Source organism: Rhinolophus sinicus, linkage group LG17 (genome assembly GCF_036562045.2).
Source record: "Rhinolophus sinicus isolate RSC01 linkage group LG17, ASM3656204v1, whole genome shotgun sequence".
Lineage (NCBI taxonomy): Eukaryota > Metazoa > Chordata > Mammalia > Chiroptera > Rhinolophidae > Rhinolophus > Rhinolophus sinicus.
Genome location: NC_133766.1, coordinates 23,989,435 through 24,006,226, shown reverse-complemented (window position 1 = coordinate 24,006,226; position 16,792 = coordinate 23,989,435). Strand labels below are relative to the sequence as shown.

The 16,792-nt window shown below is 50.7% G+C and overlaps 1 protein-coding gene and 1 long non-coding RNA gene across 2 annotated transcripts; one reads left to right on the top strand and one right to left on the bottom strand.

Annotated features, from left to right (window-relative positions):
- Positions 1 to 2,548: 2,548 nt before the first annotated feature.
- Positions 2,549 to 13,284, top strand: LOC141569357 (uncharacterized). The gene is made up of 3 exons (XR_012492899.1): positions 2,549 to 2,715; positions 2,794 to 2,868; positions 12,987 to 13,284. It is a non-coding gene; the product is annotated as an uncharacterized LOC141569357 (long non-coding RNA).
- On the bottom strand, positions 10,945 to 16,374 carry KISS1 (KiSS-1 metastasis suppressor). Its single transcript, XM_019711377.2, has 3 exons — positions 16,232 to 16,374; positions 13,293 to 13,427; positions 10,945 to 11,357 (listed from the first exon to the last, which is right to left on the bottom strand). The coding sequence occupies exons 2-3, from the start codon at positions 13,393 to 13,395 to the stop codon at positions 11,023 to 11,025; spliced, it is 438 nt and encodes a 145-aa protein (XP_019566936.2). The 5' UTR covers positions 13,396 to 13,427; positions 16,232 to 16,374; the 3' UTR covers positions 10,945 to 11,022.
- Positions 16,375 to 16,792: the final 418 nt, after the last annotated feature.

Genomic DNA, 16,792 nt, shown 5'->3' with positions numbered 1-16,792 from the left:
TCACAACAACCGTGTGAGGTGGTACCATTATTACTTCATTTTACATGTGAGGAAACTGAGATACAGGAGGATTCAGAAAGTAACTTGCCCAGGGTCACGCTGACAATAAGTAAGTGACGAAGACAGGCTATGAATTTAGGCAGGATGACCCAGAACTCGTTACATAGCTGACTTGAGTGCCAAACCATACAAGTTCTTGAACTCCATGCTATGTTTACTCTAAGAACAGTGGGTAAACAGGTTAAGGAGGGAATGATGATGTGATTAGATATGTTTGCAAAGATACTCTGGCTACAGTGTGGGCCAGCAAGGACTTGGGAATGGTCCAGAATCATGTGGCTTATACCAGTTAAGAAGACATGGAACTAGACCGGGGGAGGTGGGCATGGTGGAGACAGAGAAGATTGGATGGGGTTGAGAGAAATTTAGGAAATAAAGTCTGCAGGATTGGGTAATGCGTTGGATATGAGGAGTGAGGGAGAGGGAGGTTTCTGGATGCCTGGTAAAACATGGGGCACAGTGTAAGAGAGCCAGGATTCCTAAAGGGAAGAGGGTCAGGAAGACCATGAGTTTGAGGACCTGTTGAGTATAGGGTTCCTTTGAGATATCTCAGGGATATCTTAAATGACAGGTGCATATATGGACCTGAGTGAAAGATTTATATGTTATTTGCAATTGGTAATTGATGCCACAGGTGTGAATGAAAGTAGCCAGGGAAGAGGGTAGAGAGCAAGAAGGCCCAAGACTTCAAGCTTTAATGGGCCAGTGGTGGAGGAAGATCTGAAGAGGACACCAAAGAGGAGAGGTCAGAAGGCAAGAGGAAACCCATAGGTGTTCCTGAATCTAAGGAGGAGAGTGGTAAGGAGGGATGGTGAGCAGTTAAAACGTAGACATGCACCCATAGGTACTCTTAGCAGAACTGTTTGAGTGATGCAGAGGGACGGGACTTCAGAGGGACTAGGTCGAAGAACAGTGGGAAGTAGGGAGATGAAGGGAGTATAGCACAGCGCTGTTTTGAGAAGGCGGGCTATACCGAAGGGTGAAGAGGGTGAGAGCTGGAGGGGGATGGGGTTTTCTCTCCTTCCTTTCTTCCTCCCCTCCTTTCTTTCCTCCTTTCTTTCCTCTTCCCATTACTTCTCTTCTCCTTTCCCCATCCTCTCTCTCTCTCTCTCTCTCCCCCTCCCTCCCTCCCTCTGTTTCTGATGATGGGAGGGAGCTGACTATACTTAGAGGCATAGAAAGTACTCTGTTGAAAGGAAGGGATAAACAGCGCAGTCGGATTCCTAAGAGGGCAGGGGCACATGGGTGGTACACACTGGAACAGGAGTGGGGAAGGTGGGAAGGACACGTGTGGTGGGTATAGTTTATCTGCTTGGTATTGGATCCAAAGGACTTTCTGTCTGGTGACTTATCTTCTTGGACAAGTAGGAAACAAGGACCTCTGCTGAGAGGGATTTTGGAGGCATGAGGAAAATTGAGAAGGTTTAAAATAATTATGGAAAGTGGAAGGTGGGAAGAAGCTGACCAGGGATACTAAGAGGATTTCTGGGAGGAATTAAGACATTTAATGGCTGGAGATCATGACTTTACAGGAAGTCAGTTCACCATATTCTCGGGCTCTCCTACCACCACCACCACCACAGTGCTTGGCTGCTTGGGGACAGATGCAGGGAAACCGTGTGGCTGGTGTCATACAGGGCTGGGGTGATGCCAGATGTGGATCAAAGATGAGGGGCTTAGTGTTCTAGCAACAATGTTATTGAATGATGGACTGTGGGAGAGAAGTCAAGACAGGAAAGGATGGGTGAGCTTGAAGGAAGCAGAGGACCACGGATGGGTGAGAAGAAAGAGCAGTGGTGGTGGGAATAGTGGAAGCATAAAGTGGAATGCAGAGAGCTCATCAAGAGTGGGACATTTGAGACAGCCTCTTGGGAGGTGGAGCAATTATAAGCGATGAAAAATCCAGAGTAGGATGTGGGGTGGATGGCTGAAGCAGAGTAGGGGTGAAGTCACCATAAAGAGGGCACTCAGGGAACTGAGGAGCCAGGGTGCTGGCCGGGTCACCATCTATGTGGATGGTGATGTTGTCCAGGAGAACTGGGGAAGGCACGAGGTGGAGGAAGGCCAGAAGCAAGAAGTCATGGCCTTTCACACATGACAGGGCAGGACCTGCATGCAAGTCCAGGAATGACAGTAGCAAGTTAGTGGGAGCAGGGAGAAGGTCCAAGGCAAAAAGCAAGGGCCTAAATGGTGGAGGGTCTTCTCCCAATGTCCACGTCAGCCCTAGGAGGTGAGTGGGCCAGTATCCTTGTAACACAGGAGGAAATCAAGACCAAGGTGGATAATATGTCTTAATTGATAGCTGGTAAGTGGCAGAGTGGACACTTGCATCTCCCATGTTATATCCTGTATCCTGTGTTATATGTGTGCCCAGCTGCTGAGGTGATGGGTACCTACCCCAGAATGTCACCTCCCTCTACCTTGAGGCCCTCTGCTGATGGACAGTAGATCAGGAATCACAGGAGAGTGGCTTAAGAGTGATGTTGTCTCCTTGCCCACCAACAGCCCTTACGAGATTAGGACATATGATGGCCAGTAAGGGTGAGTGACCACCCACCCTCTCTCTCCCTTCCCTCCCCAAACCTTAGAGCAGAAGGAGCAGGAACAGAGCCAGTGGGGAGATGGGGTCAGCCTGGAAGCTTTGTCAGAACACGGGTAAGGCCATCATCATTTCTTGAGCACCTACAATGTGCTGTGAAGTACTTGGAAAATGAATGTGTTTTGTTCTCTCAGCAGCCCTGCGACACGGGTACTCTCACCTCCACTGTTCAGAGGAGGAGGCAAAGGCTTCACTGAGCGTCGGGAAGGGTGAGCTGAGCACTCCACCTTGTGACTTCTGGCCCCTCTCTGTGGGTGTGGGTGTCAGAGATGATTGGCAGAGCCAGTGGGATTCATGAGAGAGGGGTGCTGAGTGGAGGCTGAGCTGCAGGAAGTGCTGCCAACCCCACAGAGCTCTCCATGGGGGAGAGGAAGCTTTCTGAGCCGCACACCCAGTTGTACTTTAGACACCCAGCACAGTGCCAGGACTTTCACATGTATTTTAGCCAGTACTCAGCATGCTTCTAAGGCATAGGCAGGTCCAGGGGGTCCAGCCAGCAGGTCCAGGCTTCTTTGGGGACCCAGGCACCCTCCCCACCCCACACCTCTGTCTCCTGCCTCCTGCCAGTATGTGCAGTACCTCTACCACGCTGGCCTTGAGAGCAGCAGTGGGACTCAGAAATGCCAATTACCTCACCAAGAGAGACACGTAACAATATGAGGCCACAGTCAGATTGTGGACAAGAGTTGCCAGGAGGCAGAGGAGAGGCAAGGACATCCACTTCTAAGAGGGTAACAGGGCCCAGAAATAACAGCCTCTCGTTTCTCCTGACACCGCCGCTCAGAGGCTAGAAGAGACGCAGCTGGGCCTCACTTTCTTCACAGGCTCCCGTCAGTCCACCTTCTCCACTCAGCCCCAGGGGTCATAAAGCCCTGGGAGGATTTTCCAAGGGAAGCAGAACCAGACCTATTTGTGCATCCTAAGGAGTGAGGAGTGACCAGGAGAAAGAGTCCGGTTTTGTTCTGTCCGCGGGAAGAGCTGTCTAGCAGTCAGCACTGCCGAATGAGAGTGGGTGGCCGGTGAGGTGGTACGCTCAGACCCTGACAGTCAGCGCTGGTCTTTTAGGATCCTGTGTATTCTTCCTGCTACTCTACCATTTCCAGGGAGGGAGAATCCGGGACAGGAGGTGGAACTGCCATGAGTCTCTTCTCTCTGAGCAGGGGGCCTGCCAGTGCCCTGGCTGTGGGAGGGGAAGGACGCTTATCAGGTCATCTCCCAAACCCAGTCAGCGCAGGGGTCTCGTTTTTCTCACAGAGGCTCCCCAAGATCCCTAGGCCCTCTGGCTGCGTCACTTTCAGGTCAGGGGAAGTGGAGTGGGCAGAGGCAGGGGGAAGGGTTGCGTGGTACCTGCCCTTTCCCAGCGGGGCAGACCTAGGACGTGAGAACCAGTCAGGAGAGGCATAAATCCACTCGAAGTCTGGCCTCGCATCTTTCCAGATCCCACGGCTGGGTGTGCAGAGTAGGGGTAGGAGGTTGGCAGAGGTGGGGGTGTCTCTAGACAAGTGGTGCTCAGGGTTTCTCCAAAAATGGCCCAAGTTCCATTTTGTTCCATGATGACCCCAAGAATATTCGGGTATTGAGATCAATCTTGGAGTAGCCAGAGGAAGTCAAGGATGGAAGGAGAGAAGGCTGATAGCAGGAAAAGCCTAATTTGTGCTGCTTTGGAGCAGGCATGGATATACTCCTGGCCAACATTACTTTAGTGGAGAACGCTTTGCCATGGCCACTGCCCTGGGGAAGGTGGTAAAGAGGTGAAAATTGGACTTATTGAGGCTTAAGAGTTGGGGAGCCTCAATCTTTGGGCCAGTCCTGCTTCTGTTCATAGAAAGGAAATGGGGAAGCAAGAGACAACATAAAACATGGCTGTGTCTTTGCTTCACCTGTGCTCCTCCCCATATGATGCTTAGGGCTTCAGCTGGCTCCTCAGAGGAATTTTTCAATCAGATGGGGGCACTGAGCTCAGCAGAGATGAACAGATGGGGCCTTGAGAGGGAAAGAAAGACCCAGAATAGAATTTAATAAGCCGCTAGGGCTGCCTTGTGTGGGTGGACCCTCCAGAAGGAGTAATTACCCAGAAAGCTCCGGGGAAGCTCTGGGGCTGGGACAAGGAGAACTTGGAGCTGGGGGTGGGGAGAACCAAGCGTTCTTCGCTATTTGTTCTGGGGACTAGGAGGAACAGGAATTAAGCCACAGGGTTGGGGTGATCCCAACCTGAGGACTGCTCAGGAGAAATTGAAAGCAGGTCACACAGATCTTAGAGCTGCAGGGACCTGGGGCAGGAGAGGATCGGCACGGGGCGGGGGGCTTTGTCAAACGATGTTCCTGAAATGAGCCGCACCCAGCGTAGTGGAGCCAGATGCCACATCCTGAGGCATAATAGCTAGACACATCGTGAACTGCTTTTCCTTAAATGGAACCAGAGGTCTGTTTCATTATAGAAAAAAAAAAAGCTTAAACTGGAAGATACCTTTTCCAGAGGAGGGCATGACAGTGGGGCAGCTCAGAGGTGTGTGTGTGTGTGTGTGTGTGTGTGTGTGTGTGTGTGTGTGTGTGTGGTGCTGGGAGTGGGGAGGTGGGGAGGGATGCTGGTTCTGATAGGAGGGTGTTAGGGCTTTGTCACCAGCAGGATAGTTGCAGTGGGGTAGAGCTGTTAGGGAAAGTGGTTGTATCCCAAGAAGCAGGAAACGGACCCTCTCTGCATTCCCTCTTTCTTATTATTTTTATCAGAAAAATAAATTGCTCTAGTTTTAAAAAACCAATAGAACTAAAGGCTTTAATGAAAACTAGCTGACACCAGTCCTGCCTCCGGTCCTGCCACATGGAGGTTACGCCTTTCAACTCTCTCTATTTTGCTATTGTTGGTTGTCCATGTGCCAATGATTGCATGTACACTACCATTGCTTACTTTTTCTATTTTATACCTTATTTATTGATCTTCCTTTACGGCAGATGAGGAGTTCTCTCTCTTATACTCTGTCTCTCTGATTTTGGCAAAATCAAAAGTCAGTGTTTGCATTACTATAATTATTGTTCACTGTGTATTATAATTACATTTCATTTTTTGTATCATTTTTGACTTTTCATTAAGTTCATCATTGCCCCCCACCCGCTTTTACCGTTCTTTGTTTTTCTGTGATCCTATGAATTCTGCCCAGATGCTCCAATGCCCTCTCCACCTGGGTTTTTCTCCTGGGAGCTTTGTGCCTCTAGGTCTGCTGCACACTGTTGTCTGCACACGGCATCTCTGCTGCTCTCCTCTGCGGCTCTGTGTCCAGCCTCTGGGGATTTCCTTTCTCAATTTGCACCGTTGTTAAGCACATGCTCCGAAAGCTTGCTGAGAAAGAGTGCGAGAGAAGTAAACATTTCCGGTCCTGGCATGTCTAAAAATGTTTCCATTCAACTCTTACTCTTAATAGTTTATAGTTTAGTTGTGAATAGAATTCAAGGTTGAAATTTATTTTCCCTCTGAAATTGGAAGTTGTTTTTCCAAATCTTCTGATTTTAGCAAGTTTGGTTCTCAACTCCTCTATGGTTTTATCTCTACCACCTTTCGTCACCTTTTCCTTATCCCCAGCGTCGGACTTTTTCCACTCCTGAGTCGGACATTCGGTGGACGCCCTCAGTCTGGAAATTCTTATCCTTCCATTCTGGGAAATCGTCCTGCGTTAATTCTTGGGCCATTTATTCCCTTCCATTTTCTCTTTTCTCTCTTCAGGAACTCGTATGAGTAGGATGTTGTTCTCTAAGTTTCTTATATTTTATCTCCTGATTTCTTTATGTTCTACCTTCTAGGAATTTCCTTAACTTTATGTTGCAACTCTTTTATTTCTTTAAAAAAAATTTTCTCCTAAATTTTTAACATCCAATTTCTGATTCTTTGATTATTCCTGTGTTTATTGCATCCAATATTTGCTTTATGAATGCAAAATGTTCTTTTATGTCCCCTGAGGATGTTAATTACAGACTAATTTTTTAAAATGATATCTGTTTTCTCTGTGTTTATTTGCTTTGGTCTCCTCTCGCAAACTGGAGGCTTTTTTAAAAGTCCTGGGTACCTTGGCTCTCCATTTATGGAGAGGGGCCTAGAAATTCATTATGCAGGTGCAGGGCTCTTAGATGGGGCCCTGAGCTGGCTTTTCTCTGGGGCACTGCCATAGACTGAATGTTTGTCCTGCCACCCCCATTGTATGTTGAAATCCTAACTCCCAATGTGATGGTATTTAGAGGGGGGGCCTTTGGGAGGTGATTAAGTCGTGAGGGCAGAACCCTCGTGAATGAGACTAATGTCCTTGTAAAAGCGACCCCATGGAGCTTTTCCCTCCTTTCTGCCTTGTGAGGGCACAGTAAGAAGACAGCTGTCTATGAACCAGGAAGTGGGCCCTCACCACGCAGTGAATCTGGGACCCAGAACTGTGAGAAATAAATTTCTGTTGTTTATAAGGCCTCCAGTCTGTAGTATTTTGTTATAGCAGCCCAAACAGACTCAGACAGGCACCTCCAGTGTCAGTATCTGAAGGTGTTTTCTCCGGGGCCTTCTCTCTCCTGTCCGGGAAGGCAATACCTTACTGCCTACATGCTGGGAACAGACTGGGACAGGAATGGGGACTCACCCAGACAGATTTTCACGTAATCTTTCTCTTTTTCAACCACTTTCTTCATCTCCATCCTCCCTGTGCTTGTGTCCCCATGACTAGAGGTCTCCATTGTATCCTCAAGAGAGGAAGCTTCTAGCTTCTTCCCGGGTTGGCTAATGGACTAACCTGGCTGGGGAGAGAGGACACAGGAAGTCTAACTTCTCCATGTACAGATTTCCAGCCAATCCCTTTGTTTTCAGCCATGATTTGTCCCAGACACCTCCAGATACTGAGCATGGGTCCTGGGGCTGAGTCAGTTGCGTCTCCTCAGTGTCCCCTTTGCTGGCTTGGAGGTGCAGTTTCCTTCATTCTGCCATGCCCTCCATTTAATTGCATCTTCAAAATCTGCTGTCATTTCTCATCTGCTGCGGTCTCCTCTCCCTTCTCTTTGTCCGTGAGAGTTACACCTCTCGTGTTCCTTTGCTGTCTTTTAAGGGGCATAGGGAGTGAGCACACATAAATGTGTCAAAAGTGGTACTTTTAAACATTTTGTGAAGGTAATATGTTGAAAGGACAATCGTTAAGACTATATTGGACAGCTTTAGAGAAAACATAGGCAAGCAAAATCCGAGAAGGTGACAAAAGTGGGGGCTGTTATGTCCTGGCTCTCTCCAAAACCAGAACCAACTCCTGCTTGCAGGCTCTCTGCTCTGAGCCAAACATGAGAACGTGTTGGGCTCTGATGCCTTAAAAAGTGGAAGAAGGCACTGAGAGGGGGAAGGCACTCCTTGGCCTTGACGTCTGTCACCTCGCTGTGACCAAGTCTGGACTTGGGGAAGCTGCTTCCAGAGAGAGGAGACAGGCAGGATCAAATTCTAGATGCCTGGTCCCTGGCAGGAGGTTTGAGGAGAGGGGCCTGCTCTCTGGATTGCTGATTTCACCTGCATTGTCATTGAAGAAGTCTGGAGAGGGACAGGATAGAGTTACACTGGTTGCCAGACCGCCTTCCCAAGACAAGTCACTCAGGAAGAGGGTTGGCCCTGCCCCACAGTGGCTTCAAGAAATGGCAAGACTGTAGTGTGTAGGGAGATTGCGGTACGTAGAGTTAGAAAGTGAATCTGACTCTTGGCATTATTACTCTCCGGCTGTGCGACCTTGGGCACACCACCTAATCTCTTTGAGCCTCGTTTTCTCTCCTGAATAATGGGGATAACATTCTCACTTCATGCAGTTGTTGTGAGGATGAAATGGACTAGCCCTGTATTTAGCACATCACAGGACTCAAACATTTCTTGCTATTCTATTAAGAGTGGTACTAGAAGCAGAAATCTCCCTGCATTGTTCCCAGCCCTGCTCTCCATGTTCCTTTGCAATAGGGGACGTGACACCAGCTCCCTACTATTGTGACAGACTTACCTAAAGGGGTGAAACCTGGAAAGAGACCCACCCACCTCCCCTTTCCCTAATGAAGGGTGCCCAGGCCTTCCTGGTTTCTCTCCCCTTGGGGACTGTCCAGAGACTCCAGGAAGGAGTGGATTTGAGTCCCCTAAGCAGCCCCACCTCGAGGTCTTTGGGCTGTGGTGCCCTAGCTCTCTGAGTCCACCCAGAAAGTCTGGAGAGGGGAATGGGAGTCCCTGCGGCCAGCAATGTTTTATAGCCCTTCACAGCCTCCAACCTGCCCTGCACCCTGCCTCCAATCCAGGGAGCAGGTTCAGAGTCAGGCTGGGAGCCTCATGAAACCAAAGATCTCTTCCCAAGACCTGGGACCAAGAACTGCAAAGCCTGGAGTCCCACAGGTATCAGTTCTGGGACAAGGAACACGGGAAAGGCAGACCCAGCTCTCCTGCTAACTGCCGGATCAGCTAGAACAGAGGTCCTAGAAGGCACTTGGGTTGCAGTGGGAGCTGATGAGGCCTGAAATGTAGTTAGAAGGGCCCATCCCACACATGGTCACACAGGCATATGTCTATGAACATGCAAGCAGTTTCTCATATTTACTTCTCTCACACACACCCTCTCACACGCCAATAGTCTGCTTCTTATACTACAGAACACATTTCACTTGCTTACCCCTGAAGCAACGTGCACATACACACACACACACACACACACACACACACACACACACACCTTTACCTCCTTTCTGCCTAGACCTAAGGCTGTGAGGAAGGGCTAGAGGGGGTCACAAGGAATTTTATAAAACGAGGCTGGCTAAGAGCAGATTTCAGAGACTCAGCAGCTTTTTCCCACCACACAGTCTTCCTCAGGGGGAGACCGGCCCAAGAAGTAGGGGAGTAACTCACTTGACACAATGAGTATGACTTTATGATCCCTCTCCCTGAGGTACAGAGACACCCCAGGCTGTTTGGGCGGACGTGATGCCTTCCAAATAAACACAGCATCCCAATATCATGCATGTTAGGACATGAGCTCATGGCAGTATCAATAATTTGAGACGTCCTGGAGGACGATTTCAGGGTAGAGATGGGCTGGGGCAGGCTGTCATGTTCTCATGGCAGCCTATCTCATTGCCATAGCAACAAGGTTCTGCCTCCATTCTATGGAGTCCTGGTTCCCGTAAGGAGTGGAACACTGTGGCACTTCACAGGATGGTGGTGGGTCCCACAACCTTATGGGAAAAAACATTTCCATCTTAGACCAAGTGGGGGCATCTTGAGGCTGTCAAACAGGGCTGGGTTTTCTTTTGGGCAGAAGGGTGCATTTCTTGGAGTTTCCCTACTGAAAAGCTCTACTCCGTCCTATGGCAATTCCAGCTCTCCAGATAGTGGGGGCTCCCACAAATGTCCCCACAAAGCAGACTGACATTTCCTGATGTCCACTGTGGCTGACTCAGATGGAAACCCTGCCATCTGGGAGTGGCATGACAGCGCAGTGGAGGAAGCCGGCTCTGGTGTCAGAAGCCCGATTAGGCTTGCCTCTCATTGGCTGTGTGCCTTGAATGAGTTAGTTATCTTTCTGAATCTAGGGGTTCTCACCTGTGAAAATGGGGATAATACATGCCCAGCTCCCTGGTGGTTACAAGGATGCAGAGAAATGAGTGATACATGTAAAGCACTGGATCCATGCAGGGCTTCTGGGAGGTGGGGCAGGTGGCCCAGTCCACTGTTGACACCCCTTACACATGGAGCGTGGCTTCAGTGCCTTGGGGCTGAGACCCCCCAGTGCAGGTCTGACTGTGGGGCTGGGGTGGCATTTAAGCCTCAGTGGAGAGGGCAGTGGTTGGCATCATCTTCCAGATCAAGCTGTCTAACTGGCTGCAAACTTCCCTGGGGAAAAGAGGAAGGTACTTAAACTGTCTGCCTTCCACTGGCCAAATCAGAGCTACTAAAAATGTGGGCTGTGGCGGATGCCCATCTGCAAAATGTTTGTTACCCTTTTGCAGTGAGATAAGTCTAAGAAGGAAGAGGACTTTTGAAAAATTTTGAGACATTTTTATGGAAATTTGATATTGCTGAGACACTCAAGAAGCACCCAAATTTGCGCTTCTCTTTATTTTAGAAATTTTCAGTGTTTTAGTGAGTGTGTGTGTGTGTGTGTGTGTGTGTGTGTGTGTGTGAAAGTATTGACCTGTCCCGGGTTGGGGAAAAACCAAGCTGGTACTTTCCCACCTCTAGTTTGCAAAGCACTGTCCTTGCTAACACTAAAGCCATCTTAGAACCAGCTAAAGAACCAATGGGGGACAGAAGGGGAAAAGCCTCATCAGCGCTGCTTTCAAAAATTAGCCACAAATTACACGCGGGTGAGTCGGTAGCATTTTCTTTTATTGCTTCAAGACGGAAACTGCAGGTCCCCGCCCGCTGCCCCGCCCCCAGCCGCGCCCCGCGTGCGCGAAGCCCCCCGTCCGGCGTGGGCAGCCTCGCGTCCCGGGGCGCCGTCCCGGGGCGCCGCCCGTCGTCTGCCGTAGCGCAGGCCGAAGGAGTTCCAGTTGTAGGCGGGAAGGTCCTTCTCGCGCTGCACCAGCGCCGCGCCCCGCGGGGCGGGGATCAGGCGGCGGCCGGGCGCGCGCAGGACGAGCCGCCCGGGCTCCGGGGCGCTCTTCGCGGGCGCACACCGCTGGCTCCGCTCCCAGGGAGGCGGGAGCGCCAGGGGCCCAAGCTTCTGGTCTAGGACAGAGCCAGACGGAGAGGCTGAGTGAGAACGGGCCAGCAGAGCCGCCTGGGAACTTCTGCTCCCCGCGCCATCCTATGCGTCCCTTGTGCTCCTTGACCTCCAGGAAGCTCGGAGCTCAGTGCCAGCTGGGCACCACCACCAGCACCAGCTTCTGAGCTTGGTGATTAGGCCATTTTCTCCTCCCTCCTTCAACATAGCTTTGATTTAAAATGGTTTCCAGAATCATCTTCAATATCTTTTATATTAAATTATTTCCTTTTAGGAAGCAAACAGGATAGAGCTTGGAAATAAAGAAAACTGAGGTATCTTAGAGGCGCTGCTTGGCTCACTGCCTGGCTGGCTCTGCATCGGGCTCCCCCACTGGACCGTGAGGACCGTGGCGAGCCACGTTCATTCCTCCCCTCATCTCTCAGAATGCTTGAAACAAGGCCGCACACATAGTAGGGCCTCAATAAATGCTCGTTAACTGTAAAAGCTAATGAAACAAAAAGCTTGATTTCTTGTAGTTAAAGAAATCAAGGAAGTGGAGCTAAGACCATTGTGTTCCCACAGCCCCCAGTAATCGTGGCCCCCCTAAAAAGTTAGATAAGAACTCTGAGGAATAGGGAATTATCTGGGTCACCCTAACCTGGCTCAACTCCCTCACTCTGGGTATATATATCTCTTCTTCATACTGAGGGTTAACAAGGCTAATTTGGAAGGCACTTCACATGCAAGACTCATTAAGTTCACTATAATTTCTGGCAGTAAAATAGTGCAACTAGCTCTGAGTACACAATGACCTCAGCCAACTGTGGCTAGAGATTAGTAGAAATGAGGCCTTACCTGTGAGTGGGTGTGTGTTGTGGGGCAGTTGGCTTTGAGCCCTGCTCCTCAATGCCCTGGCATACTTTGGAGAAGAGGAGTGTGGGCATGGTGCAGTGTTAATGACAATCTTCCTAGGAGGCCCCTCCTGCCTTGCCGAGGGCCTGGGCCAGATGGCTTCCTTTACTGTTATACCCACTATCCCAGCAGTAGGATCACTGCTCAGGCGACTGTTGGTGGCCTCACCTAAAGTCTTTTGCCAAAAACAGCCAACAAGCTCAGTGACCCCAGGGCAGTAGTGAGGTTATTCTAATTCAGAAAGGATACCTGATCCCAGGAGAGAAGACACTCTTGGCAAAGGACACCCAGTCTGTGTTCTCTTTGTTCTGGGATATCTTACAGGTGCCGTGATATCACCTGTGTAGATACGCTCCATGTCCCAAGTCATAGCTAGATGACTTCAGTCCGTTCAGAGAAGCTGAGCTATGGTTCTAGTTTGCCCAGAAAGCTGACCACCAGTGTTAAACCCATGACTCCTGCTTGGGGAGTTGCTTCATTCTAACTTGTGCCACTCAGAGACACACTCTCAGGGAGCTCCCCCACCTGCTGGGATTCTGCAGCAGTTGATTGACTTTGGGGAGGTATCTTTACATCTTTGGGCCTCAATTTCTCCAGCTCATCAATACCATAGTGAACTCATAAGGTTGACAGGATCTGTTCTTTTGTTAGGTTCTTTTTTTTTCCCCCCCCCAAACTGCCCATAAAGGGATTGAGGTCACTGATGAAAGAAAACTGCATAGTAAATTTCTTCCGAACAGATCTGCACAGAGAGGTGATTAGCATGGAGCAGAGACTACAGTGTGCAAAAACCATGAAGGAGCTTGGTGGTTAAGAAACACCTGAACACAGGTGAGCCCGCTGATGCCCAAAGCAATGGTAAGCCATCCCTAACCTGCAAGATTAATGGGGCCCCTAAATGAGCTGCATGTGCCGGTCTTGGGTTTCCATTAAATACGTTGTTTAACTCACATAAATAGACTAACCATAATCTGAAAAATGTGGTAAACCTCATTTTGCAACAACTCACTTGCTCCCTCCCACCCTGTTTCCCAGACAACACATACCTGTGGATCTAGGATTCTCCATGGGCGCCACCTTTTCTAATGTCTCCCTGAAGGAGATGGCACAGAGAAAAAGCATCAGCTGCCAAGAAGCCATTAGGTTCATCCTGGTGAGAAGGCACAGGTCCTGGAAGTGCCCTGAGGCCAAAACAGAGAGAGGGCGGAGGGACTAGGTCAGGCACAGTCTGGGCTGGGTGCCGGGCATAGAGCCCAGTGTGAAAGAAGGGGTAGCTCGTGCCCCTGGAGGCCCCTGGTGGAGGGATGAGTCTGAGCAGATGCATCATGGAAATGGGACTGAGACCCCTTGCACAGACAGTACAGTCAAAGCTGAATTTGAGATCTTGCTACGTGAGGATCATGGAGGAGGGTTGCTTTCTGGAGGTGGTGAGGCCAGTAAAGTTAGGAAGGAAGGAAGGATCCCTGCTGGTGGAAGGGGCAGGACTGCTCAGGTTGGCAAGTGGCCAGAACTGCTTGAGAGGATTGTTGAAGAAATGAAGGGCGAGATACGATGTAGGAATGAGCGAGGAGGGGTGAAGGGAAGTGGGACAAAGAGTTCCCCTGCATGAAGGACTTTGAGCCTGGTCACTTTCCTCCATGCTGGCCTCTGCATAAATCCACGGCTTGCTCGGCTCCGCTCTCCCTATCAGAATGTGCCTTCTGGAACCTGGCCCAGTTCCTTCCCACCGCAATAGAAACTTAATTCTTTTCCTTTTTCATGAAAAAAGGAAGAAAGGCAGTCATCTTGCTCTTTCTCATAGCCTTTCACAGCCTGAAGATGTCATTAGATTGTCTTATCGCCTATACTTCAGGGAACAGAAAAACCTTTCCATGATTTGTCAGGTCAGTTGTCCCCCTTTGTTCTCCGTGGGCTCTGAGTGGACGTGAACTGAATTGACCTTGCAGTTTTGGCTGCTGACATGGGAGCTGTGTCCCCTGACCCTCACTTCACTCTCTTTCCCTTTCCCCTCTCCTGCCCACTGCCCCACCTCTTCCAGCTCCCAAGTCTAATTTCTCTTTAAAAAGTCATCAGGCACTTGGGGATTGTCCAACAAACATGATTAAAGACAAAGGGCTGGGGAGGCAGTAGAGCCGCCGGAGGAGCCCAAAGAGTGTGGGCACCAGATGCAAGGCCTGAAGCCACTCGGTGGTGGTGAGGGGAGTGGGGCTTTCGTGTGTGCCTGTCAGCACCGTTTGTCCCTCTGTTCGGCCCCCACGCCCCATCCCTTCCCTTCTCCCTCCCGTAGCCAGGCCTGGTTGTGGGGGGAAGAACCCTGACACAGGATCATGAGTCCTGGGCCAGCCCCAGCTCGGCATGCTCTCCCTGTGAGACAGGAGCAAGTCAACCCCATCTCTGGGCTTCATTGCTCCACCTATAAAATCAGAGCATTGGGTCAGACTGGCCACCAACTCTCCCCTCAGATGGCCACTTCTTTTTGCAGATTTTGATTCTGTGACACCCTGAAACTCAGACCATGGCTTTCTGCACTTGCCTTAGGCCTGTGTTAGGGCAGGGAGTAGAAGCAGGATTGCTCCATTAGACCAAAGAGTATGAAACCATTTTTTGTGCCTTTGAACCATGAATGCGCTGGGTCCAGGTTAGTTTGAAAATTGAGCATCAACTGGGTGCTGTGCTAGATACTAGGGTGCACAGGTGTGCGAAGACACAGGGTTGCCCGCCCCCCCCCCCCCGCCCTCAACCACCATCTCAAGTCTAGCACAGTAAATTGAGTCCTAAGCAGACCATTTTGAAATAACACCAAAAATGATAGGCTGAAGGCATGTGAGTACACAGGGGGCTGTGGGAGCCTGTGGGAGCCCGTCCTGGAGGGTCCAGGCAGCTTTTCTGCAGGAGGCAGCACCTGGGCTGAGTTTCTGAGCACAAGTCAGGGAGAAGAATAAAGGCTTAAAGGCTTGCATGGAAGGCAGGCCAGCCTGGGCTGGATGTGGAGGAAACTGCAGGCCCTTGAGCCTGCCAGGAGGGTGGGGCTTTGCTGGAGAGAAAGGCGGTGGTAAGTCTGTGGAAGGGCCACACAGGGGATTTACCCTGGAGCGTCCGAGCCGGAGAAGACGGTGTGTAGACTTGCGTTTCAGATGGAGCATTCTGGCTGCTCTGCAGAAGCAGGATGGTCAGTGAGGAAGGGCAGTGGGCAGGCTGTGTGGTTAGAGGCCGTGCTCCTCTCCTCTCCCCCATCACCTCCTCCCCATCATAGGTAGCACTTCCCATGGGCACCATGGGCGAGAGTTCTGATTTTCCTCACTTCTTGTCCCCAACACACACACACACACACACACACTCCCCCAACTCTTAACACAACAGTAGAAATGAATTGTTTGGAAAAGAACCATCAGCTTTCCGGGGGCCACAGTGGCTGTCCTGCTGTGTGCAATTTTTGTGGCTCCCCCACTCCAGGGGCTTTTGTGCCTAGGGAGTAATAGAGACATTCCCAGCATGGTCAGAAAGCTTTTAAAGTGGGATGGCTTCCTTCCTCGGGTGTCTGCCTTCCTGGAGTGACCTTTAGTGCAGGGGGTCTAGCAGGGTGCAAGGAGCTCTTCGGTTGGTTTTGTATTTGCTGTCAATAAGTTGAGGAAACTGCTCAGAGGAGCCCCGCTGAGCCCATGAGCCCTGAGGTGTTCCCCAGCCCCCCCCAGAAGCTCCTGTGGCTTCTAATCCCAGCCACAGAGTTCATTCACTGCACTGATTCCTGCCACAGTAAGAGGAGTCCTTGGGAAGGTCCTGGCTTCACAAATAACATGCGAGTTACTGTATTCACCCCGACAGCCCAGAACAATCTGGCTCACCTGGTAAGCAGGACAGATCTTGCCCCCTTTGCCTGCCTGAGACACATAAGGTCAGTCTTGAAACGAAGTTCCTGCTCCCATCTGGGATCACCCCTGGGTCTGGACAGATCCCTCCCCAAGTATGGGTGCAGCAGTGCACCTACCTGGCTCTGTCCTGGTGGGTGGGAGCGCCGAAGGGTCTCCAGTGATGACACCGCTTGGGTGAGTGGACACCAGAGGGAGGGGAGCTGGGCTCCTGGGCTCACTCTTGCCAGCTCTCTGATCATGTCCCTTTTATACAGCCCACAGTGACGTCTCCAGGCATGGCCTCCCCGCCTCCCTCTCCCTCCTCCTCAGACCCCCTCAACTGCCTCCCGCCTCCTGGCTCTCATGACTGGAATCAGCCTCTTCCTTCCCCTCCAGAAGCCCTCCGAAGCTGGCTTTCTGATGACCAATTGTTCTTTCCATCCTCCTCACCCCCTCCGTTACCCCCAGACCCAATCAATCGGAGACCCATTCTGCCCCAAACAATGTGGAAATGGACTATTTGAGAAGTGGGGGTTCAATGTGAAATGTTCCCCCTCCAGACAAGGGCCACCGACACACCCGATGTGAAGTGAGCATGATGAGAGGGAGGAGGGAGAAGAGCAGGGCACAGTTAGATCCAGGGGCTCTTGTTCCCCACGTGCCCCCAACTCTGGCCAGCTGACCTCGGGTGTCAGAAC

Bases quoted from the DNA above. Each gene is read 5' to 3' on its own strand.
- KISS1 (XM_019711377.2), bottom strand. From the start codon at position 13,395: ATGAACCTAATGGCTTCTTGGCAGCTGATGCTTTTTCTCTGTGCCATC. The intron at 11,358-13,292 runs GTATGTGTTGTC...GCTCTGTCCTAG, and splicing joins GGAGAATCCTAGATCCACAG to ACCAGAAGCTTGGGCCCCTG.